The sequence below is a fragment of the Prionailurus bengalensis genome, chromosome E4, assembly GCF_016509475.1.
Source record: "Prionailurus bengalensis isolate Pbe53 chromosome E4, Fcat_Pben_1.1_paternal_pri, whole genome shotgun sequence".
Classification (NCBI taxonomy): domain Eukaryota; kingdom Metazoa; phylum Chordata; class Mammalia; order Carnivora; family Felidae; genus Prionailurus; species Prionailurus bengalensis.
The window spans coordinates 10,641,879-10,665,522 of NC_057360.1; the positions used below are offsets into that span (position 1 = coordinate 10,641,879).

Genomic DNA, 23,644 nt, shown 5'->3' on the forward strand with positions numbered 1-23,644 from the left:
GTTCACAGTCCCCGAGCTCTTGGTTTGCCAGCGGGAAAGACCTGGCTTTGGTCCCCTCTGCATGGACATTATCCCCCTGAGCGCCTCACTGTCCTTCACAACAGCCTTCTATAGAGACTGGAAGGCTGGAGCTGGGGTTCTTCACCGACTGTGATCCTGCCCACAGGGGTCAACGAAGAGTCTGCCTGATGTCTGTCCAAAACCAATTTCTTGTTCCTCAGCACAGACCTTCCCCGAGGCTGGGTCCTTGATCCGTCCCTTTCTCCCAATACGCTTGAGAATCACATCCATTCCCAGAGTGTTGCTTGATTATTTTTAACTAATAATAAACAGTGTTTGCAAAACCCTGTGCAACATACAATGTATCCTCACCTGCATCATCTCATTCGATCTCCTGGGTAACTTTTAGAGAGAGGAATTACTCTTCTCCCCATTTCAGAGAGGCAGCGCAACATATGGTTAAAAGCATGAACTCTGGAACTAGAGGGCCTGGGTTCAAATCCCAGCTCCACTACTTACCGGCTCCGTGACCTTGACATGTTACTTAAACTCTCTGGGCACCGGCTTCCCCTTCTGTAAAATGGCGATAATACTCTTGCTCAGGCACCTGACTCACAAGGTTGGTGGGAGAAGTCAATGAGTTAATATATGTACGGTGCTGAGAATAGTGTCTGGAACCACATCAGTGTTTGTTAAATAGGTAAGATGGGGAAACTGAGGCTCAGAAAGGTTAAGGGCCTAGTTCAAGAGAACAGTAAGTAGTAAACTTGGTCCTGTGGCTGTGAGACTACCATCTGTCTTCCATCCGGCCACTTCGCACAGGAGAAGCTTCGGCATGGCGTGGCCTCATCTACATTCCAGATTTCGGACCCACCAACCCCTTCACGGGCCTTCCGTTCCAGCCAGCTATGCTGTGTGCTCCGTTTCCCATCCTCTTTGCTTCTGCCTGTCCTCTACACGGAATGCTCTCCCCGTTTGCGGTACGGATGAATAAAGATGTACTAAATCTAAGATATGCTCCTGATCTACTGGTCTAATAACTTTACTGAAAGAGGAAAGGAAACAAACAGGCAAATGGGGCAGCGGGAGACTGAAGCCTAAAGAACAAACAAAAAATATACCAAGTCACGACATGGAATTTGGCAATGATTTCTCGGATGCGACATCAAAGGCACAGGCAGAAAGAAAAAAACAGGGGCACCTGGGTGGCTCAGTCGGTTAAGCATCCGACTTCGGCTCAGGCCATGATCTCACGGTCCGTGAGTTCGAGCCCCGCGTCGGGCTCTGTGCTGACAGCTCAGAGCCTGGAGCCTGCTTCCGATTCTGTGTCTCCCTCTCTCTCTGACCCTCCCCCATTCATGCTCTGTCTCTCTCTGTCTCAAAAATAAATAAACATTAAAAAAAGAAAGAAAAAAACAGACAAACTGGACTTCATGAAGATTTAAAAATCTGTACATCCAAGGATACTGTCCACAGAATAAAAAGGCAACCCACAGAATGAGACAAAACATTCGCAAATCACGTATCTGATTAGGGATTAACATCTAGACTGTATTAAGAACTCCATGGGGCGCCTGGGTGGCGCAGTCGGTTAAGCGTCCGACTTCAGCCAGGTCACGATCTCGAGGTCCGGGAGTTCGAGCCCCACGTCAGGCTCTGGGCTGATGGCTCAGAGCCTGGAACCTGTTTCCGATTCTGTGTCTCCCTCTGCCTCTGCCCCTCCCCCGTTCATGCTCTGTCTCTCTCTGTCCCAAAAATAAATAAACGTTGAAAAAAAAAAAAATTAAAAAAAAAAAAAAAAAGAACTCCTAAAATTCAGCCACAACCAAAAACATCCCATGTCCAAAGAAGATATATAAATGGCCAACAGGCACATGAAAGATGCTCAGCATCACTGAGCATCAGGAAGAGTAAATAAAACTACAAGGAGATACCATCTCATACTCATAAAATGGCTACTATAAGGGGGGGAAAAAAAAAACAAAAACAGATAATAACAAGTCTGGGTGAGGACATGGAGAAATTAGAGCCCTTCTGCACCACTGGTGGAAACGTAAAATGATAGGGGTGCCTGGGTGGCTCAGTCGGTTAAGCGACCAACTTCGGCTCAGGTCACGACCTCGCGGTTCGGGAGTTCGAGCCCCACGTCAGGCTCTGTGCGGACAGCTCGGAGCCTGGAGCCTGCTTTGGATTCTGTGTGTGTGTGTCTCTCTCTCTCTGGCCCTCCCCTGCTTGTGCGCCCGCTCTCTCTCTCTCTCAAAAATAAATAATAAAACTTTAAAAAAATTGATAAAGCCACTGTGGAAAACAGCATGAAGTTTTCTCAAAAAGTTAAATATGGAATTATCATACAATCCAGCAGTCCCGCTTCTGGTGACAAACCTCAAATAATTAAAAGCAAGGTCTCAGGGCGCCTGGGTGGCTCGGCCGGTTAAGCGTCCGACTTCGGCTCAGGTCATGATCTCGCGGTCCCCGAGTTCGAGCCCCGCGTCGGGCTCTGTGCTGACGGCTCAGAGCCTGGAGCCCGTTTCAGATTCTGTGTCTCCTTCTTTCTCTCTCCTCCCCCGCATATGCTCTGTCTCTCTCTTCTCAAAAATAAATAAATGTTAAAAAAAAAAATTTAAAAAGCAAGGTCTCTAAGAGATACTCGTACACCTGTGTTCCTGGCAGCATGATGCACACCAGCTAAAATGTGAAGCAGCCCAAGTCGGCCCTGACTGATGACTTGACAAGCAACCCACATGATGGACTGTTAGCCTCCAGAAGGAGGCTCTGACACAGGCTCCCGCACGGGGGAACCTGGAGGGCCCTATGCTGGGTGAAAGAAGCCAGTCAGTCGCGCAAGGGCAAATACGCATGGTTCCACTTACACGAGGTGCTCGCAGTAGTTGAAATTACAGGCAGAAGGCAGAATGGCGGATGCCAGGAGCCGGGGGAGGGAGGAAGCTGGTGAATGGGGTTAGTTTTACAAGATGAGGAGCGTTCTGGGGACGGGTGGCAGGAAGCGGTGCCCAACGTGACGGCAGTCGATACCGCTGAATCGCGCACTTGAAAATGGCCACGACGGCACGTGCATGGGAGATGTACTTAGCACAACAAAGACACGGAAGAACCTATTTATCGGGGTTGCTTCTCTTGAACTCCTCTCCCCACAGGGTGTGGAGAGTCACGAAGCGAAGGAGGCAGCGGCTATCTTCACCCGGTGATGATGACGGTGACAAGGAGGAGGGCCGTAGGCGGCGTCCAGAGTAGCCTCCAGACAGCAGGGGGCGCGGGCCGTGTGGGGCGTGGGCGGGTGACTCCTCACGAGCTCCTCGCCCCCGGCGGCCACTTCCGGCGGCCACTTCTGGCGGCCACTTCCGCGGCCGGATGCACCAAAGGCACGCGCCCATCGCGCTGCACCCTCCCCAGAGCACACGGCGAAACAAAACTCAGCTTCAGTGCTCCTCAGACTCCTCTGCGGCCGTTTGGGTTGCGCACGTTGGAGACTGTGAGGCACACCGCGTACTAAGCCAACTTGGACTCGGAGCCACACACTGTCAGCTGAGTTCTTTCAAAGGGCCACTGGCCTCCCTCCCAGGCCGCCGTCGGCAACCCCGAACGCCGCCAGCATCTCCCGGTCAACACGGACGGGGGACGGTCCATCGCGGCCTCCCGGAAAGTCGGCCAACAACCAGTTGAAGCCGCGACGAAGACAACTCACCAGGGGAGAGTCCTAGGTCCCGAGAGAAAAGCGCTTTTAGGGAGAGGAAGCAGCAGCGGTTTCACCACAGCTCTGGGCAAAACATTCAGCAGCCTGAAGGTGGAGCACCACCCGACCAGAGAGACGCCCAGCTGTACACAAGGCAGCTGTCTCTCCTCTGCCAGGCCACCGGCCACCCCGGCCTGCACCACAAGATTCCCTGGGGGGGGGGGGGGGGGGGGGGGGGCGGGAAACAAGGGCAGACACGCCAGCTTTTCCAGGGAAGGCTCGGGAAAGCCTCCACGGCACTGGCCCACGGCCACCCTGCCTGGAGCTGGGATCTAGGCAGCTCCGGGAGGCGAAGCTGGGTCACCCCAGGTCAGGACACCCGAGGCTGCTCCTCTTACCTGATGCTGCGGCCAGAGGTGGCTGTGCTGGGCCAAGGGTCTGGTCACGACCCCCTGCTCAGGCAGAGAGGCGCCAATGCCACTCCCGACTCAATACACCCAACTGGCTACTCGACAGCTCCAGTCGGACGTCACGGGCATGGCAAGCCTAGCACGTCCGAAACCGGACTTCAGATCTCTCAGACCTGCCCGTTCCACATTCTTCCTCATCTCCTGTTATGGTTCCCCCATCCTCCCAGGCCCTAAACCTGGGAGTCCCTCCTGACTCCTCACCTTCTCTCGCTTCTCCTATCTGGTTCATGAACAAATCTACGGGCTCTAATTTTGAAATGTTTCTAGAATTCAATGATGTCTATCTCTGCTACCATCACTCCGGCCCAGGCTTTGTTGTATCTTCTCGGGATTACTAAAATAGCTTCCTCGCTGGCCTACCTGCGTCTGCCACTGCCCCCATTCTCAACACAGTCCCCAGATGAGCCTGTTCAAACAGAGGTCGGAACAAATGAGCAAGCCACGGCTTTACTCAGAACGCCAAAAAGGATCCCCAGATCACTGAGAACATGCCCCGCAGTTTCCTACGTGATCTGGCTCTCCCTTACTGCTCCAACCTCATAATAAAAATCGCTTTTTACACCCACTCCAACCACACTGGCTTCCTCACTATTTCACAGACACATCAAGCATGCATCTACCTCAGGGCCTTTGTACTTGCTGCTTCCTATGCCCGGAATGCCCTCAGCCCAGAGTTCTTTGTAGGTGGCTCTCCCAGTCTAAGTCTTAACTTAAATCACCTTTTTGGCATGGCATTCCCACCCCCACACTACCTTTCATACCCCTCTCCCATACTCTGTGGCCCCATTCTCTTCCTTACCTTTTCTCCTTAGTGCACATGTACATACTCATTAATCTGTTAATGCCTTTCTCTCCCGCGAAACTGTATTCTCCATGAGTGCAAGGAATTCTGGCCTACAAATTTCTTCACTGGCATCCAGAACAGTGACTGACAACGAACAGGTACACAATATGCGTGATAAATAACTGAATATATGAATGAGCCACGGGACACTGGGCATCCAGGCATAGCAGGCATTTCTGGCTCTGTACACACAGCAGCCACTATTCGTTGCCCAGTCGATACCCCCTTTCCCCTCTCAACACAACTCTCACTTGACACGGGGCACTAAACGTGCCCACGAAAACAGACTTCCCGTACAGAGCCTGAGCGGCCATCAGACCCAGTTTCAATGAACAAATGTTCACAACGTGACCAAAGGCTATCCACTTCCTGGGGGACAGACCCAGCTATGGCTCCCGCCCTTTTTCCTTTCCCCTCCCTCCCGACTGGAACTCAAACCCGATGCTCACAAGTGAGGCAGCCACCTTCTGACCAGGTAGCTGGAAGTCCCAATGCAATCAGTTTGTGGCCCAAACCACATCCCGAACTGCGAGGCCTCCGTGCCCAGGCATGCCAGTCAACCACTTTTTGGTTAAGTCCTTGTAGTACAGTCTCCCCTGCACGCCACGTAGAGCAACGCCAACTTGACACGTAGGTCAAAGGTGAGAAGAGAGACGTAGAGGAAGGCAAACCCTGCCGTGCGTGAACGTTACGGTGCAATCCGATTGCTGGTAAGAACTGGTGCCGTGGGGTCTTCGTCCATCTGTCCGTCTTCTTCTCCCACCTGCCCCGTCCCCTCCCCCTCGACCCCACGGTGATCCTAACTCGTTCGCCCTTTTCCGTGATAACTCTATACAGAATCAAAGACTCTAAGCAGTAGGAAGAGAGGGCCTCCACTAAAAAGTTCTCTTCCAAAAGGGCACTAGAAGCTGAGCTCATCCTTGGAAATGCCTCATGTTGGATAGCTGAGTTTTATGAATTGGTGGGGTTTTTTTTCACCTTAAAATAGCAAAACTCTTTATTTTAAACCTTTAAGCAAAATTGTGAAAATCTAGCATACGTTTCTGTATATTTTAAAACAAAGGATACGAAACGTAGTAATTTTCATGACGATGGCTTAAGGCCATTAAGTACCAAGATAAATGGAATTTTGATTTGGAAAAGACCTTAGAGATCAATTCTAATGCAACTGCCTTCTTCTGAAACCTCAGGGAAGACTGTTACACTCGCCCAGTTACTCAGCAGGTGAATTTCCACCGTGAGCCATCGACGCAGGATCAGAAATACAGTGATTCCCTCCAGTTAGATGAGGTAAGGGTACATCCACTTACACCCGAGGCGCCTTTAAATTCTCTACTTCCTTCTTACACTTTCTCTGCAACTTTTTTCAACTTTCTGCTTCCCCTTTTCCTACACAAAGTATACTTAACTACAGTTTTCCTCGCCTAGCTTATTAAAAGTCTGCGAATACTCTGCAAGAGCAAATAACCTCTCGGGGGAGCCCGTCAGTGCAAAGATCTCCAACTATGGCCTCTGTCATACATATACGTCATTTCCTCCTGTGCCTTTGGGGACAGGTGATTTTCTACTTCTCAACACTCTACCGTGTAAGTAACATAAGAACTGTATGTATACGGCTTAGGTAACTGTAGCATGTTCCAGAAAAACAGGGACCCCTGAAACAGCTCAGAGCTCGGTATCTAATTTTAGTATTTTTTTTTTTCAACGTTTATTTATTTTTGGGACAGAGAGAGACAGAGCATGAACGGGGGAGGGGCAGAGAGAGAGGGAGACACAGAATCGGAAACAGGCTCCAGGCTCTGAGCCATCGGCCCAGAGCCCGACGCGGGGCTCGAACTCCGGGACCGCGAGATCGTGACCTGGCTGAAGTCGGACGCTTAACCGACTGCGCCACCCAGGCGCCCCCCCCCCTTTTTTTTTTTTTATTATTTTTTAAGTAGTAAGAGGGAAACTGATTTAAAAGCTAAGGTTGTTGAGCCCCATTGAATTTTATGCCACCAGAAAGCTGGATATAGCAGTTAAATGTATACTGGACGTCTAACAATGTCCAAAAGGCCAAGCCTAGAAAGTAGGAACTTTTTGAAGAGACTAAGGTACATGTGCAGAAGATATCTGCACAGGCCTGTAAAACAGGCAGAGTGTTACTTGTTCTTGGCTACCTTGATTCTTTATTTCCTCCATAAACTATCCTATCACACATCCTCTAAGTCATGAATTCCCAAACTGCAGGTGGCAGTTAACCGTGGACCAAATAAATAATGTCTCGCACACACGTGAACTATTATTCTTCAAATGTCTATAGGTGCTACTGTGGTCAATACAATTAAAAGTCGTTTTCACACAGTTATTGATTCAAAGCAACTTTTCGTATTTGAAGCAACACGTGTTCTCCAGCTGAAGTGATATTAAAAGGGGAGGCAGATCGGGGCGCCTGGGTGGCTCAGGCGTCTGACTCTTGATTTCAGCTCAGGTCAAGATCTCACAGTTCTTGGGATCGAGCCCTGGGTCAGTGGGATTCTCTCTCCCTCTCTCTCAAAATAATAAACTTTTTTTTTTTTTTAGGTGGGGGCAGGGGAGGTGGATCCACGCACCCTGGAAAAGCTTGGAGATCACTACCATAACCCATTCCAAGCCCCTGACCTCCTCACTGCCACTTATGTGAATAACATCTAGCTCAAGGTCCATCTACATCAAGAGCAAAATTCTGAAAAAAAACTTTCTGGAACATTCCACCCTCACACTGACCCTTCCTACCTCTTACCATGTCAAGTTTTCCTTTTACATGTTCGTTATCCTCTCAGACATGCATGTCTTAGCACGAGTTTTCATTTTAGGTAAGGAGACTTCCTCCTCCAGGAAGCTTCTTAATTCTTCTTCAGTTTCCCCTTTGTATTCCCAACAGCACTTTGCATGTGGGAGAAAATATTTTATATGCCCCCTACTCTTTAATATCTACTTCGATCTGATATTCAGTAGAAAAAATCGTTTCTGGAATCCTGACGAAACCTAGGTTTGAATTTCACATGACCTTGTGCATGTCTCCTAACCTCTCTGAGCCTGAAATTCTCCATGAGAAAAGAGACAGTAGAATTAACCTACAATGTGATCGTCCAGAGGAATGTATGACCTAGCCACAGCAGCTAGGCAATAGAAAGAAATAAAAGGCATTCAAATTGATGGGGCGCCTGGGTGGCGCAGTCGGTTAAGCGTCCGACTTCAGCCAGGTCACGATCTCGCGGTCTGTGAGTTCGAGCCCCGCGTCGGGCTCTGGGCTGATGGCTCAGAGCCTGGAGCCTGCTTCCGATTCTGTGTCTCCCTCTCTCTCTGCCCCTCGCCCGTTCATGCTCTGTCTCTCTCTGTCCCAAAAATAAATAAACGTTGAAAAAAAAAAAAGTTCAAATTGAAAAGGAAAAAGCAAAACTGTCACTATTGGCAGATGACATGATACTATATATAGAAAGCTCTTAAGTCTCCACCAAAAAAAATATTTTTTTTAAGTTTATTTGTTTATTTTGAGAAAGAGAGAGAAAGCACAAGTCAGGGAAGGGCAGAGAGAGGGATAAAGAAAGAAGCCCAAACAGGCTCTAAGCTATCAGCGCAGAGCCTGATGCAGGGCTTGAATTCACAAACCATGAGATCCTGACCTGAGCCAAAGTCAGATGCTTAACTGACTGAGCCACCCAGGCACCCCTCCACCAAAAAACTATTAAAACTAATAAATTCAGTAAATTCGCAGGACACAAATTAACATACAGAAGTCAGGTGCATTTCTATACACTAATAATGAGTTATCAAAAAGGGAAATTTTTTAAAAATCCCATTTAGGGACGCCTGAGTGGCTCAGTCGGTTGAGCGTCCGACTTCGGCTCGGGCCATGATCTTGCGGTTCGTGAGTTCGAGCCCTGCGTCGGGCTCTGTGCTGACAGCTCAGAGCCTGGAGCCTGCTTTGGATTCTGGGTCTCCCTCTCTCCCTCTGCCCCTCCCCTGCTTGCACTCTCTCTCTCTCTCAAAAATAAATAAAACATTTAAAAACAAAATCCCATTTATAACTGCATCAAAAACAATAAAATACCTCAGAATAAATTTAACCAAGGAGCTGAAAGACCTTTACCCCGAAAACGATAAACACTGATGAAAGAATCATCTTCAGATGACACAAATAAATGTAGAGATGTACCATGCTCACGGACTGGAAGAATTAACAGTTAAAACATCCATGCCACCCAAACAATCTAGAGATTCAATGCAATCTCCATCAAAATACTACAGGAAAAAGGGGCGCCTGGGTGGCGCAGTCGGTTAAGCGTCTGACTTCAGCCAGGTCACGATCTCGCAGTCCGGGAGTTCGAGCCCCGCGTCAGGCTCTGGGCTGATGGCTCAGAGCCTGGAGCCTGTTTCCGATTCTGTGTCTTCCTCTCTCTCTGCCCCTCCCCCATTCATGCTCTGTCTCTCTCTGTCGCAAAAATAAATAAACGTTGAAAAAAAATTTAAAAAAAAATACTACAGGAAAAAAAAAAAGCAATGTCATCTTTCACAGAACTAAAACAACGAATCCTAAAATGGACCCAATGGATTAAGGACATAAATGTAAGAACCGAAACCTAAAACTGAAACGTAAAACTCTTAGAAGGAAACACAGGCAGTAAGTTCTTTCACGCTAGTCTAAGCAGTATCTTTTTTATTTATTTATTTATTTTTTATGTTTATTTACTTTTGAGACAATGCGAGAGACAGAGTGCAAGCAGCGGAGGGGCAGACAGAGGGAGACACAGAATCTGAAGAGGGCTCCAGGCTCTGAGCTGTCAGCCCAGAGCCCGACGCGGGGGCTCGAACTCACGAACCGTGAGATCATGACGTGAGCCGAACGAAGTCGGACGTTCAACCGACTGAGCCACTCAGGCGCCCCATAATTTATTTTTTAATTTGCATCCAAGTTAGTTAGCATATAGTGCAATAACGATTTTGGGAGTAGAATCCAGTGATTCATCCCCTACGTGTAATAAGCAGTATCTTCCTAAACCAGTCACCTCAGGCAAGAACAACTAAAGTTAACTACATGGGGCTACATCACACTAAAATGCTTCTGCGCAGGGGAGGAAACCATCAACAAGGCAACCCACAGCAATCCTAGTTGCAAATCATTAAGGGGTTCATATCCGAAATACACAGACACAGCTTAACGTCAAAAAAACAAACAGCCTGATTAAAAAACGGGCAAAGGACTCGAGTAGACATTATCCTGCAGATGACATCCGGACGGCAAGAGGCACGTGCTCAGCATCAGACAAATCAAAACCACAAGGAGCGATCACCTCACACCCGTCAGAACGGTTAGTATCAAGAAGACAAAAACAGGGGCTGGCGAGGAATGTGGAAATAAGGGAAACCTCGCACCCTGGTGGTGGGAATATAAACTGATGCGGCCACTATGGAAAACAGCATGGGGCGGCGGGGGGAAGGGGGTCCTCAAAAAATAAAAATCGCACTACTGCACGATCCAGCAATTCCACTTTTGGGCATTTATGTGAAGAAGACGAAAACGCCAATTCAAAGAGAACTGCGCACCTTTACGTTGACTGTGTAGCATTATTTGCAAGAGGCAAGATACAGAAGCGCCCAAGCGGCCACCCACCGATGAATGGGGTAAGGAAGAGACAGCACACGCAGAAATAACGGAAGAGTGCTCCGCCATAAAAAAGAATGACATCTGGGGCACCTGGGTGGCTCAGTCGGTTAAGCGTCCGACTTCGGCTCAGGTCACGATCTCGCCCTCCGTGAGTTCGAGCCCCGCAATGGGCTCTGTGCTGACAGCTCAGAGCCTGGAGCCTGTTGCGGATTCTGTGTCTCCCTCTCTCTCTGCCCCTCCCCCGTTCATGCTCTGTTTCTGTCTCAAAAATAAACGTTAAAAAAAAATTTTTTTTTTAAAAAAAGAATGACATCTTGCCGTTTGAGACATCATGGATGGACCCAGAGGGCATTACGCTACATGAAGTAAGTCAGAGAAAGAAAAGGTCACAGAACTTCACTTCTACGTGCAATCTAAAAGCAAAACAACACACACCCACGAAGCAGAAACAGACTCAGACGGGAAACCGTGGGCTATCGGGGGGGGGGGGGGGGGGGGGGGGGGGAGGCTGGAGGGGCCGGCGAAACAGGCGAAGGGGATTAAGGGGCACAAACTTCTAGTCATAGAAGAAGTCAGTCACAGAGATGTAATATGCAGCATAGGGAACATAGTGAGTAACTGTGTGTGGTGACGGACCGTCACTGGACTTAACGTGGGGGGTCATTTCGTACCAGGAAAAAGCAATGTACGTGGAAACATGCGAAAGCAGGTAGTGGCCTGGCTGTCAGGGAATAAAACTCAAAAAATGTTTAAGCTACTTAAGATACGAAAAGAAGACTCCATTCTTTTCTCTCCCCTTCAAATTTTAAGGACCGCCTAAGACATTTCACTTGACCGCTTAAGTGGATGACACACAGGAGAAAGGACGCACTGCAAATGGAAATGGCTGGGGCTCCACGGGGACGGTGCTCAGGGCTTCAGGACTTGAACCTGACTGCTCCATCACTGCAGGAGGGGGGCTCCCGCCCAGCCGGAGTCGCTTCAGTGACTAGCAATGCGAGTGCCCCAGCTGAGTCGGGGTGGCGGGCCCTCAGCTGAGGTTCCATGCACAGCACCCTACCCTGAAAGAGAAAATCTCATTTTTTAAGGGAGTGTCAGGATGGCTGGGGAAGGTCCGAAAATGCCCACACAGAAGACTCTAGGTAACAATCAAACGTAATCACTACCCCAATATTTTACATCAGTGTTTCTCAAAGGAAGGGCGCTCTGCCTCCCCTCCCACCCCAGGGAGGAGTCTCTGGAAATGCCCAGGGACATTTTTGGGTGTCACATCTCAGGGGACAGCTCTGGCATGTAAGGCCAAGGACACTGCTGAAGACCCCCTGATGCAGAGGAGAGCCCCCGCAACAAAGAATTACCCAGCCCAAGACGTCGACAGCACGGAGCCTGAGAAATCCTGTTCCACCGCAGTACTTTGGGTTTACTGCATGTACTTGACGAACAGATCGAAGGAAAATAAAACAAGTCTCTCCCTAAAACACACACACACACACACACACACAGACACACGTGTGCATGTGCGCTCCAAGAAGAAGAGATGAAAACTATGCAGGGAATAAGGGTAAGATTACTTCCATCACAAGAGAAACAATGGTATCATGTTAATTGGTTTTTACTCTCGATCGTTTGTTTTATTCGTAATCCTCCCGGAGCCCAGCACACTAGCTAAACTCATACCGCTAAAATTGAGAGTGTTATTTCTGAACGTGTAAAAAAATTTTTTGATGTTTATTTATTTTTGAGGGAGATAGAGCGTGAGCAGGGGAGGGGCAGAGAGAGAGGGAGACACTGAACCCGAAGTAGGATCCGGGCTCTGAGCTGTAGCACAGAGCCCGACGTGAGGCTCGAACTCGGAAACGGCAAGATCGTGACCTGAGCCGAAGTCAGACCCTTAACTGACTGAGCCACCCAGGCGCCCCTATTTTTACAAGTTTTAAAGTAGTATCACTTCTGAATCCTTTTTTTCTGCTGATCGTATCTGAGACACATGCTGTCACAGATAGCCCTGCTGAATAAAGGATGTCCCCTCCCACCCTTACCACCCTGCTGCTGGTTCCTGGGCACTCCCTGCTTCCCCCTTCCCAGCCCTCACTCAGCCACCCCTAAGAAGGTTTCCTGAATACCTACTCTGTGCCAAGCTGGGACACAGCACGGAGCAAGGTACCAAAATCTCTCCTCTCCTGGAGCTTTGTGTGGGGTAGAGCTTTGTGCGAGCTTCACAGGGAAAGGGACACAAACAGTAAACAAATAGACAATGAATATACAAAATAATTCCAGATGGTGCCAGGTGCTATGAAGAAAGCTACCAGGGGAAAGAAGAAGGAATGGGTGAGTGGGCTGGGAGTGGGTAGTCAGAAAGTCTCTCCAGGTGACATCTGATCAGAACAGAAAACAGTGCAAAGGAATTTCAGGCTAGGGAAGAGCCTGTGCAAAGGCCCTGAGACAGAATGAACTTTAAGGCATGCAGACTACCCAGTAAGGGGCAGACTACTGAGGACTCCGTGGCCGTGGTGAGGACTATGGATGAGAGCCCATGTGTGACGGAAGCCCCTGGAGGGATGTGACCGACCTGTTTTAAAGGACCACCCTTGCTACAGGGTAAAGAACAGATGTAAGGCGAGCGCAGAGGCAGGGACACCGGTTAGCCCAGGTAACAGGTGAAGGCTTGGACAAGGGTGATGGTAACGAAGCGGTCTGAAATGAGCAGATGCGTTTATCTCCAACCTTTCAGAGCTAGGAGCGGCCACAGGAGCAACCCGGCACAGTCGTGTTATCTTACAGACGATGAAACCAAAGCTCAGTCACATATGTAATTATTGGCAGAGCCCGGATGTCCCGACTGCCCTCACCACACCTCTGCCCTTCCTGGCCGTCCCGGGACTGGGCGGGGAGTGCAGGAGACAGGCAGGAATAGGAATCCTCTAGAAGGCAGGCGCAGTCGAGTGTAACATAAATGACTGTCTTGGGGCGCCTGGGTGGCTCAGTCAGTCAGTTGAGCGTCTGACTTCCGCCTAGGTCATGGAATCTCGCCATTCTGGAATTCGAGCCCTGCTTGGGCTCTGTGCTGACAGCTCGGAGCCTGGAGCCTGCTTCAGAGTCTGTGTCTCCCTCTCTCTCTGCCCCTCCCCCACTCACACTCTGTCTCTCTGTCTCAAAAATAAAAATAAAATATAAAAATAAATGACTGTCTCGCTTTGGACAAGGATGACCTCCTCGCCAAATCCAACGGGTCCTTCCTTGAACTCCCCCAGCACCTGATGCCTTTGACTAAGTCATTTTCCTCTGAGACCCCCCCCTCCCCCCGCCGCCGCTCTCTCCTGCTTCTCCCTCCTTCCATTCCTTTCCAGGCTTACTGACCTGCAGTCGCCCTCCCCGTGTCACTACTACTGCCCAGGGGCCATTCCTTCTCCGTCCGCAGAGGAAATCAACTGCTCCCTTTGCTCCGGGGGTTGCCCCTCAGTTTCCTCTGCAGAGTCACCCTTTGCAGACCCGGAGTTCATGTGTCTTCATGGACGTGACACATGATTTATGCCTCGCCCATCAGCACATTCCAAACCCCTCTGACCCACTTGATGACTCGGTTTGTAAGACGTACGGGCCTGGTGGTGGGGTAGCTGGGAGACAGACAGCTCCCCTCTCCCGCGGGATTCGCACTGGCATCACCCCCTAGCCATCGTGAGCGGGGAGCCTGAGACCAGAGCAGGTAAGAAAGTGAGTCCTGATGAAATCATTTGAACCTGGAACCCAGGCCTGAAGTCAGATACACTCTGGAGCTTTTTTTAAGTTTGTTTGTTTGTTTGTTTGTTTTGAGGGCAGGGGAGGACAGAGAGAGAGACAGAACCCCAAGCAGACTCCACGCTCGGCAGGGAGCCCGACATGGGGCTCAATCCCACAACCCCGGGATCATGACCTGCGCCAAAATCAAGGGCCAGATGCTCGACCAACTGAGCCACCCAGGCGCCGCCACTCTTGAGCTTCTTGGTGATGCGAGCCAATAACTTTCCTTTCTGCTTAAGCCAGTGTGAACTGGATTTTCCACCACTTGTAGAAGAGTCCCGCCTGAGACGTCCTCTCTCTCTGTACGCGCTCTCGATACCCCCGTAAACGGGGATGACTCCGAAATCTCCATCTATATCGCTCTTCAGAGCTCCAGATTCATATCCACCCGCCTAGTAGGTGTTTCCTCCCATACTTTCCTCCCCATACTCCCTTCCTGCCACACCCAGGCACCTCAGCTAGAACATGTGCAAAATGGAATTCGTCCTCTCTGCTCCTAGCATTTCTACCATCTCAATATGCTATTCCCCGTGTTTTTCACTACCCTAGAAAAAAACATCACCACCCGCCCCAAGCACTCGAGACAGAAACCCAGGGCATCACAGAGTACTCTTGCTAGGTCGTCCTGATGGGGCTAAGGCCCCGACTGACACGAGCCACGGGACCTGGGAGAGATTCATGAACATTTCTGAGCCTTGGATCTTCTTTTATACGGGCTTGCTAGGTGTCAGTGAGATGCCGTATGTGAAGCAACGCGTGCTGGTCACTTCCGTTCCCCGTCACGGACACGTAGTGCCTCCCTAAATTCTGACTCACAACTCCATCGGCCACTGTCATTACCCCGGCCCAGGGCCTCGCTATCTTTGCCCTCGATGACTACCGGACATTTCTATCTCATCTCCTTCCCACCCCTGCAGTGTTGCTGGACCGGCTGACTCCTAACCAGCCTGGTCACGCCATGCCAGGCTGGGCCACCGGCAGAACCTATCACGGACACGCCCTCCACTGCGGCCCTCCCGAATCGCTCGCTCACGGTTCTCCAAATATACCCACTGCTGTACCTCGCTCCCCTGATTTTGCAAGGAAACGTGTCCGCTGTCGGAATGCCCATGCTCCCTCTTCCCCCGCCTAGTGAAGAGCTCGTCTTTCACGCTCGATGAAAATAATCCCTCTAAAAACGAAAGACAAGAGGGATGCCACATTGGCCAACGAGGCTCACAGGCAAATTCAAACCCTGTCTTCCCTGGTGTCAGTGAGGAGGGAACCTGAAAAAAAGGGAACAGGAAAGACACAATACTTTAAAATAGTGTTAAGTGAGAAAAAAAAAAAAAGCAAAGAGAACAGAGAGGAAAGAGAAAACGTAAGAAGTTAGTCTTGCGATTGGAGAGGACTTCCTAAGCAACACAAAAAACTTGGGGGGCGGGGGTTCACAGAAAAGCGATTCAGACCCAATCATGTAAAAAGTCATCACTTCTGCACAAAGGTACGGTTAAGTAAAGCTAGGGAGGAAAACATAAAAGGCAAAATATCTGATTTATTAACAAGAAAAGAAAGTCCAGGATTTAGAGACAGCCTCAAAAACTGATGCGATCACAAACAATTCAACAGAAAAACTGAAAAGGATTTCATGGGCAGTTTGAAGGAGTGTAAATTGACTAAGCTTTTTTTTCAGTGTAAGCTTGGGAAAACCTAAAATGCACAGAACTTTGGTACGGAATGATCTCGAAGACATAGGTTTTGTTCTGCTTTGTTTTCAGTCCATAAGCAGAATAGGGTATATTGTATGCTACCGTATTTTTTTCTTTTAGAGGGAGAAAACAGAAGACACATTTTACTTGCCTACAGATGCATAGGCTATCTCTAGATGAATACACAAAAACTGGCAAAATTCATTATATCCAAAATAGGGAAAGAGAGGGCTGAGATAGGACGGAGATATTACCTTGTATACCCTTTGAATGTCGTGCTTTAGAAATACTACCCATCCCCAAACAAGGAAACCTAAAAGTTAGTAAATAAATTCAATCTCTTGTCTGCACCTTCTCCAGATCCCAATAAACAAAGGGAATTTTGCTTAAATAAATGTTTAAAGTAACATGCCTTCACCAGCTTCACTTGTAGGAATAGGTTTTATCCAGAAATACTCCCATGTACATAAGATCTTGGGGGTGCCTCCCTGCCCTGCGGCCTGAGGCTTTGGACAGGCCCTTCTCCCGGCTGGCCCCATTTCTCCAGCGCTGCCCCCAGCCCCCTTGTACAACCCCCGGTGCGTGCCCGGGACCCAGCCGGGAGGGGCCGAGCTCCCTCCAGGAAGTGGGGGGGGGGGGGGGCTCACGCTGCACTCGGGGACAGACATAGGTGGAGGGTGCCTGGGTAGCTCAGTCAGTTAAGCGTCTGACTCTCGGTACGGCTCAGGCCACGGTCTCACAGTTCGTGAGTTCGATCCCTGCCTCGAGCCCGCCTGGGATTCTCTCTCCCTCTCCGTCTCTCCTGCTCTCTGTCTCTCAAAATAAATAAACTTAAAAAAATATGTAAGTATCAATAAACAATGTATTGCATATTCACCCGGATTTCCAGACTCGGGGGGCATAGACTTAGGCCCTGAAGAAGGTCTAGAAAATAATACATTTGCGGTGGTTACCTCTGAGGTAAGGAAAGGGAGTGGAGGGAACTTTATTTTCCTATACACGTCTATATTTTAAAAAATCTTTCATAATGACTCATGTTTATGAAAAAGCTACCACACTCTAGATATGCTTTCTATTTTTAAAAAAAAATTTTTTTTAACTTTTTTTTTTTTTTAATTTTTTTTTTTCAACGTTTTTTATTTATTTTTGGGACAGAGAGAGACAGAGCATGAACGGGGGAGGGGCAGAGAGAGAGGGAGACACAGAATCGGAAACAGGCTCCAGGCTCTGAGCCATCAGCCCAGAGCCCGACGCGGGGCTCAAACTCACGGACCGCGAGATCGTGACCTGGCTGAAGTCGGACGCTTAACCGACTGCGCCACCCAGGCGCCCCTTTAACGTTTTTATTTATTTTTGAGACAGAGAGAGACAGAGCATGAACGGGGGAGGGGCAGAGAGAGAGGGAGACACAGAATCGGAAGCAGGCTCCAGGCCCTGAGCCATCAGCCCGGAGCCCGACGCGGGGCTCGAACTCACGGACTGCGAGATCGTGACCTGAGCCGAAGTCCGACGCTCAACCGACTGAGCCACCCAGGCGCCCCGATATGCTTTCTATTATTCACCCAGGGACGCCGGTTTGTAAGTGGCAGGCTGACTTCAGATTGTGCTCTGGATCCAGGGCTCTCTCACCGGTTACTTGAGTGAAAAACACACACACCACCAAACGTGCCCCCTTCATGTCTTACCCCCCATCACAGAGAAAACGCCTTCCTTTAGGCTCCCAGCTTCCCCGAACGCATCTGCCCCGAACGCCTGCTGCGCCCATAACTGGCCACAGAAACAGGTAGCGAGCAAGTTGCAAGCATTCTCTTGGCGTAAGACTAGACTCCAAGGAGACTGACACTGGCTGACCGAATGAGGGGCTGAGTCATTAAGTCAGTCCTCCCTCCAAACTCCAGCCAGCACTGCTGGCTACCTCCAGTTCTGTTGTCGTTTCTTTTTTTGGTTCTCAAAGGAAAACAGCTAGAAGACACCCCCCCCCCACTCCAGCCACGCTTCATCGCTTCTTAGAATGACAGCAACTTCTTCCTAAGGTCCAACCCAGAGGCTGTCGGCTGGCAGTCGGCAGGCAACGACCAGCCGGCACCTATAATCTGCTTGCCCTGAGTATTTTGAAAAGGGGTTTGAATTCGTTACTAGCTTTAAAAACATGAGATCCTTTTCCGTAACAATTTACAGCTTCCCCCCCCCCCCCCCAACATTCAGGTCAAGCAACAAGGGGCTGGAGCTGTCTCTTCACAGGGAGGCGTGCCCCCCCACCAGCCCGCCTGCCTGCCTGCCCGCCCTCCTCTACAGGCAGGCCTCCTGACTGGCCCAGCCCGCAGCAGAGCTTATACTACAGAACCGTACCTCCTTTGGCGGACATGTAGGTCAGTTCCGGTTCAGCCCATTCTGTCTTTCACGGAACCCAAACAAAGAGCTCAACCCCTCTGACGCCACGATCCTCCTTCGTCTCTGATACTCCCACCACGCAGGGCTGCAACGCAAAGAGAAGAATAGGAGTACATGAGGTCGTGGACTTAGCTCCTAAAATGCCAAGCGGGTCTCTCTTTGAGGGGGTCCCTCGTCTCCTCGCCGTGGCGGTGGAGCTTTGGGACAGGGAGAAGTCCTGAGTGCGAGGACCCACCTGGATGACGGAGTCGACCTTAAAAGTGCCGCCAAGTCAAAAAAAACCTGAGTTTGATTTTGGCTCCTTATTGCTGGGCCAAGTACTTAGCTCTCTTGAGTCTGTTTCTCCACCTATAAAATGGGCTGATAGCACTTCACAGGGCTGTTAAGTGAATGAAATTTTTAAAAAGTGTATACGACCGTGCTTATAAACAGCTTACAACTACAAAATAAGATAGGTGCGGAACAGAACAAGAGGGGAGCTGTGGGAGAAGTGACAGAAAGGGGTGACACAAATCCCAGTTAAAGAAAGGTGGATGAAGAGCCCGTGGCTGTGTGATCTGAGGTCCCTCCTGCCTCCTCTTTCTGCCTTGAGCTCTGGGAAATGCCTCTCCTCACCTGTCTCATGGCTGCAGGAAGGGAAAGTCACTTTTTCCCCATGCAGTAGCCCCCTGCAGCTCATTTCCAGGGACAGGGAGGGAGGCTGGGCTGAACTGGTCGCTGCCAGGCTGGGGAGGAGGCCTGGTGATGTCCTTCCCCAGCCAGGAGCACGCTGAGATAGGCGTGTCTGTCGTTACCATTATCCCCATTGGACACATCAAGGCACTGAGGTCCTTTCCCTCCAAAACCACCCCACCTCCCGACTTCACAGGGAGGAAGACCAAACGACCTTCTCTGGAAAGCACTTCGCAAAAACGGATGAAAGGTACAACAGCGAACAAAAATAGCCACAGAGATGCGATACAAAGTCATGCCAATGCACGGCCGTGTGGTTACTGGAAAGCAGACCTCTCAGGAGCGCACCAGAGCATCCCAGTTCCCCAACGGACATTCTCATCTCCCACGCCTTTGTCAAGAGGGTGCACGGGGCTAAGGTCTGGCCCAGAAGGCTGGCCAAGTCCCCCCAAAGCTAACCGACTCTCGCTCTGGCAGATGTGGGGGCGGCGGAGGCGCCCATCGCGCCGCGCCAGGGTCGGCCCGGCGACTTCTGAGCGCGCCTCCCGCCCAGGCTCGGGGACACAGCGCCCTGAGCCCGACTGGGAGGGTGGGACTCACCTGGTCCTCACGGATTCCAGGCGGGGGACGAGGCCGCTTAGCCCCCCACGCCTATCCCCGAGGGAGGAGTGAGCCCGCCGCCTGGAGCCCCTCCGGGCCGGGTCCCGGGCACGCACGGATGCCCTCCCCTCCAGGGGGTCGTACCAGGGGGCTGCGGGCGGCGCTGCAGAAAAGGGGCGGGCCGGGAGCAGAGCCAGTCCGAAGCCCCCGGCCGCAGGGCAGGGACGCGCCCCCAAGATCTTCCCACAAAGAGCTCCGGCTCCCCACCCGCTGGCGGAGCGCGGCCGGGAGCACAGCTCCCACCCGCCGGGGGGGGGGGGGGGGCGCGGAGAAAGGAGAGCGCCGTGGGGGCGGGGAGGCGTGGGGGAAGGGGCGCAGAGACCCTCCCCGTCGCGCCCCCGCGCGCGCGCGCGCGCGCCCTCCCGCCCGCCCCGCCCGGAACTCAGTCCCGCTCGGGCCCGCCCGCCCCGCGCCCCGCGCCCCGCGCCGGGCTCACCGCGCCGCCTCCGCCGCCGCTCAGGGCCCGGCCCGGCCGCCTCCCGCCTCGGCGGCCGCCGCCGCCGCTTCCTTCCTCCCGGCCGCGCTCGCGGACCGGAGGTTTCGGGTTTCAGGCCGCCGAGCCCCGCTTCGCTCCTCCCGCCGCCCCGCCACCAGCACGCGGACCCGGGCGGGCGCAGGCCAAGTAACTTTGCGGCGCTCCCGCCCCTCCTCCGCCGCGCCGCCCCGCCCCCCGCGGCCCCCCGCGCCCGCGCCCGCGCCGCCGCCCCTCCCCGCCCCGGCGCGCCCCTCCCCAGCCCCGCGCCCCCGGCTCGGCGGCCGCCCGCCCTCGCGGCCGCTTCTTCCCATCCCTTCCCACGGCCGGCCTCGCCCGCCGCTCTTTGTCTCGCCCTCACCCTCTCGGCTCGCCCCGCTTCGCTCCGGTGGCCCCGACGCGGGCCCTCCCTGACCCCGTCCCTCCGTCCCAGTTTCAGCCGTTGGGACGTCCCCTTTTCCATCTCCCTCTCCATCGCACTCCTACTTTCGGATTCTCCCCCGTGGGTTCCGCACAGCCCCGTTCTCCTCCCCCTCCTCCTCCAGGCTCGCCCTGCGCTCCCGCTGGCCTTCCCTTTCCTGCCCACCTTTCCTTCACCCACCCGACGTCTAGGGACAAGCTGCCGGGCGCCAGGCACCGTGCCGAGCCCTGGAAACATCCCAGGGAATCGACCTGGAAGCCTGCCTTTGAGGAACCCGCAGCCCTCGAGAGTGAGAGGGTGGATGTAAACAGATCCCTACAGTGTTGCTCTGCTTGCCCGTGAACCACAAGGCCGAGGAGCAATCGTTACAACGCGCAGACCAGAGCGCTGCCCATTCAGAGGACAGAGCATTTCCTTTTCGTAATGTTCTTTTCCCCCCTTCTTCAGTCCCCACGTTCTGTACCGTCCCTAGCCTCCTGGCGTTTTCTACGCAGCAGTCTTAATAAGGGGAAGAAAAGTTGAAGCAAACGGGCGAACTGGAGCGAGGAGGAAGGGAGGAAGAAAACAGGGCAGGAAAAGAATCAGGTCAGAATTTACAAAGTCCAGTTCACCAGCCTCCAGCACAAACTGATGCTGCCCCCGGAGCAGGATTTAAATTCCTCTGAAATCCATCTGCTTTGAGGAATGCATTAATTATTCCCTTATCTACAGATTGGCACTGTGGGAGCAATAATTTACTATCTTGCACTTGTCAAACACCCAGCTTGTCTTCAGGGACAGACGGGATAATGGGGAGGGAAAAAGTTAATGGATGCCTTAATTTTCCTACGGGATAGATGCTTTACTTGGTCAAAAACCGGAAGCTGAAGCTCCTCTCAGAGTCTAGGTCGCCAGAAAGCCAGATGCTGAAGGAGTTGAAAGCGGTTTGCTCTCAAGAGTATTTTAGACTTTTCTAATGAAATACATTGACTCTGGCACTGGCTAATCTTTGTGACCCTGCGGAGTTATATATAACCTTTCCGAATGTCAGTTTATTCTTACATAAAATAGGCATCCTCATACCTGCCTATCTGTGGAGTTTAAGAAGACAAAACAAGGGGCACCTGGGTGGCTCAGTCGATTGAGCGTCAGACTTCAGCTCAGGGCATCATCTCGTGGTTTGTGGGTTCGAGCCCCGCATCGGGCTCTGTGCTGACAACTCCGAGCCTGGAGCCTGCTTCAGATTCTGTGTCTCCCTCTCTCTCTCTCTCTCTCTCTCTCTCTCTGCACCTCCCCCACTCGCACTCTCTCTCTTAAAAGTCAATAAACATTTTAAAAAGTTTTTAAATAAAAAGATGAAATGAGATTAAGTAGATCTGGTGACATGGAGCCTGAGAGCTAAGCCCTCTTGAAAGCTGGCATTCAAGAAAGGTCTGGAAAGATCTGCCATAGACTGACATGGAGAGAATGAGAAAAACAATTATGGATCTTTTGCCTCCGTATCCACCCATGATACGAGGATGCCCTTCCCGTACTGAACTCCACTGAAAACCTTTTTTTCTCCCGCTCATTATCAAATATATTATTTATCACAAAGGTTTTTCTTCCCATAGCTCATTAGCTCAGAACTTGTTGTGCATTCAAAGATAGAAATTGCTGCCAACAAATGCATTTTTTCAATTGCTCTCTTAAGATTTTTCTTCTAATAATACTGAGCTGTGAGCAGTACTCACTCAGATGCAGAGAAGAGATAGAAAAGTTATTTTTTAAAATGTTTATTTTTGAAAGAGAGAGAGACAGCATGAGTGGGGAGGGGCAGAGAGAGAGGGAGACACAGAATCCGAAGCAGGCTCCAGGCTCTGAGCTGTCAGCACAGAGCCCGACTCTGGGCTCCAACCCACAAACCGTGAGATCATGACCTGAGCGGAGGTCAGATGCTTAACCGACTGAGCCACCAATATAGAAAAGTTGTTTCACTAACATGCCGTGGATTTGGGGTGAGAAATGTTTTTCGAGAAAAGAAGAGAAAGATACATAGTAATTTTCTTTTTCCAAGTCGCTTTCATAAGCCACTCCCTTTTGGGGCCCCCAAAAGATTTCTGACCTAAGATAACGAGAGGCTTTGTCCAACTGAATCCTAAATGCTGGCTGAAGAATCGCACAGGTTAAGACATCTTTAAAATAAGCTATCGTTCCAATCCAGCCGTCCACATACAGCTAGTCAAAGCAAAATTGTGGAGTATGCTGCCTGTTCTGCATAAAATATTATATCCCCACCCTTGCGGTGCATGTGTTCGAGCCCCGCGTCGGGCTCTGTGCTGGTAACTCAAGAGCCTGGAGCCTGCTTGGGATTCTGTGTCTCCCTATCTCTCTGCCCCTCCCCGCCCTCACTCTGTCTCTGTCTCTCTCTCTTCCTCGCAAAGATAAATAAACATTAAAAAACTTCCTTAATACAAAAAAGAAGAAAAAGATGACAACAAGGATAGTGGAAGATTCGGAGGAGTTAGAACCTTTGCACGCTGCCGGTGACCATGCACAATGATGCAGCCACCTTAGAAAACAGTTTTTGTTAGTTCCTCAAAATATAAGGCATAAAGTTACCATATGACCCAGCAATTCTGTTCGGTATTAAAGCAAGAGAAATAAAAACCTACATTCACACAAAAGTCTATATCAAACAAATGCTCATAGCAGCATTATCCATAATAGCTAAAAAGTGGAAACAACCCGATTGCCCATCAATTGACAAGTGGATAACAAGACGGGGCTAGCCATACAGTGGACCATTACTCAGTCGTAAAAAGGGATGAAACGCTGACCCCCTGCTACAACACGGGGGGACCTTGAAAACATGAGGCTAAGAAGCAAGACAGAAAGGGCCACATGTTGTATGATTCCATTTATTTTTTTAAATTATTTTGAATATTCATTTTTGAAGGAGAGAGAGAGACAG

General features: G+C 50.9%; 1 protein-coding gene across 7 annotated transcripts in view; it reads right to left on the minus strand.

Annotated features, from left to right (window-relative positions):
* The window catches only part of GPR161 (G protein-coupled receptor 161), a 63,918-nt gene extending 43,884 nt beyond the window's left edge, over nucleotides 1-20,034 (minus strand). For 5 of the 7 annotated variants that reach the window (XR_006295264.1, XR_006295262.1, XR_006295261.1 and 2 more), the window contains exons 1-2: nucleotides 18,723-19,749; nucleotides 18,446-18,572 (exon numbers count right to left, since the gene is read on the minus strand). Coding sequence is in view for 2 of the 7 variants with exons in the window: in XM_043567663.1 (XP_043423598.1) it covers nucleotides 18,446-18,461 (16 nt within the window). In the remaining 5 variants the exon portion in view is untranslated. The other 2 variants (XM_043567665.1, XM_043567664.1) reach the window with 2 other exon arrangements.
* Between the last annotated feature and the right edge of the window lie 3,610 nt (nucleotides 20,035-23,644).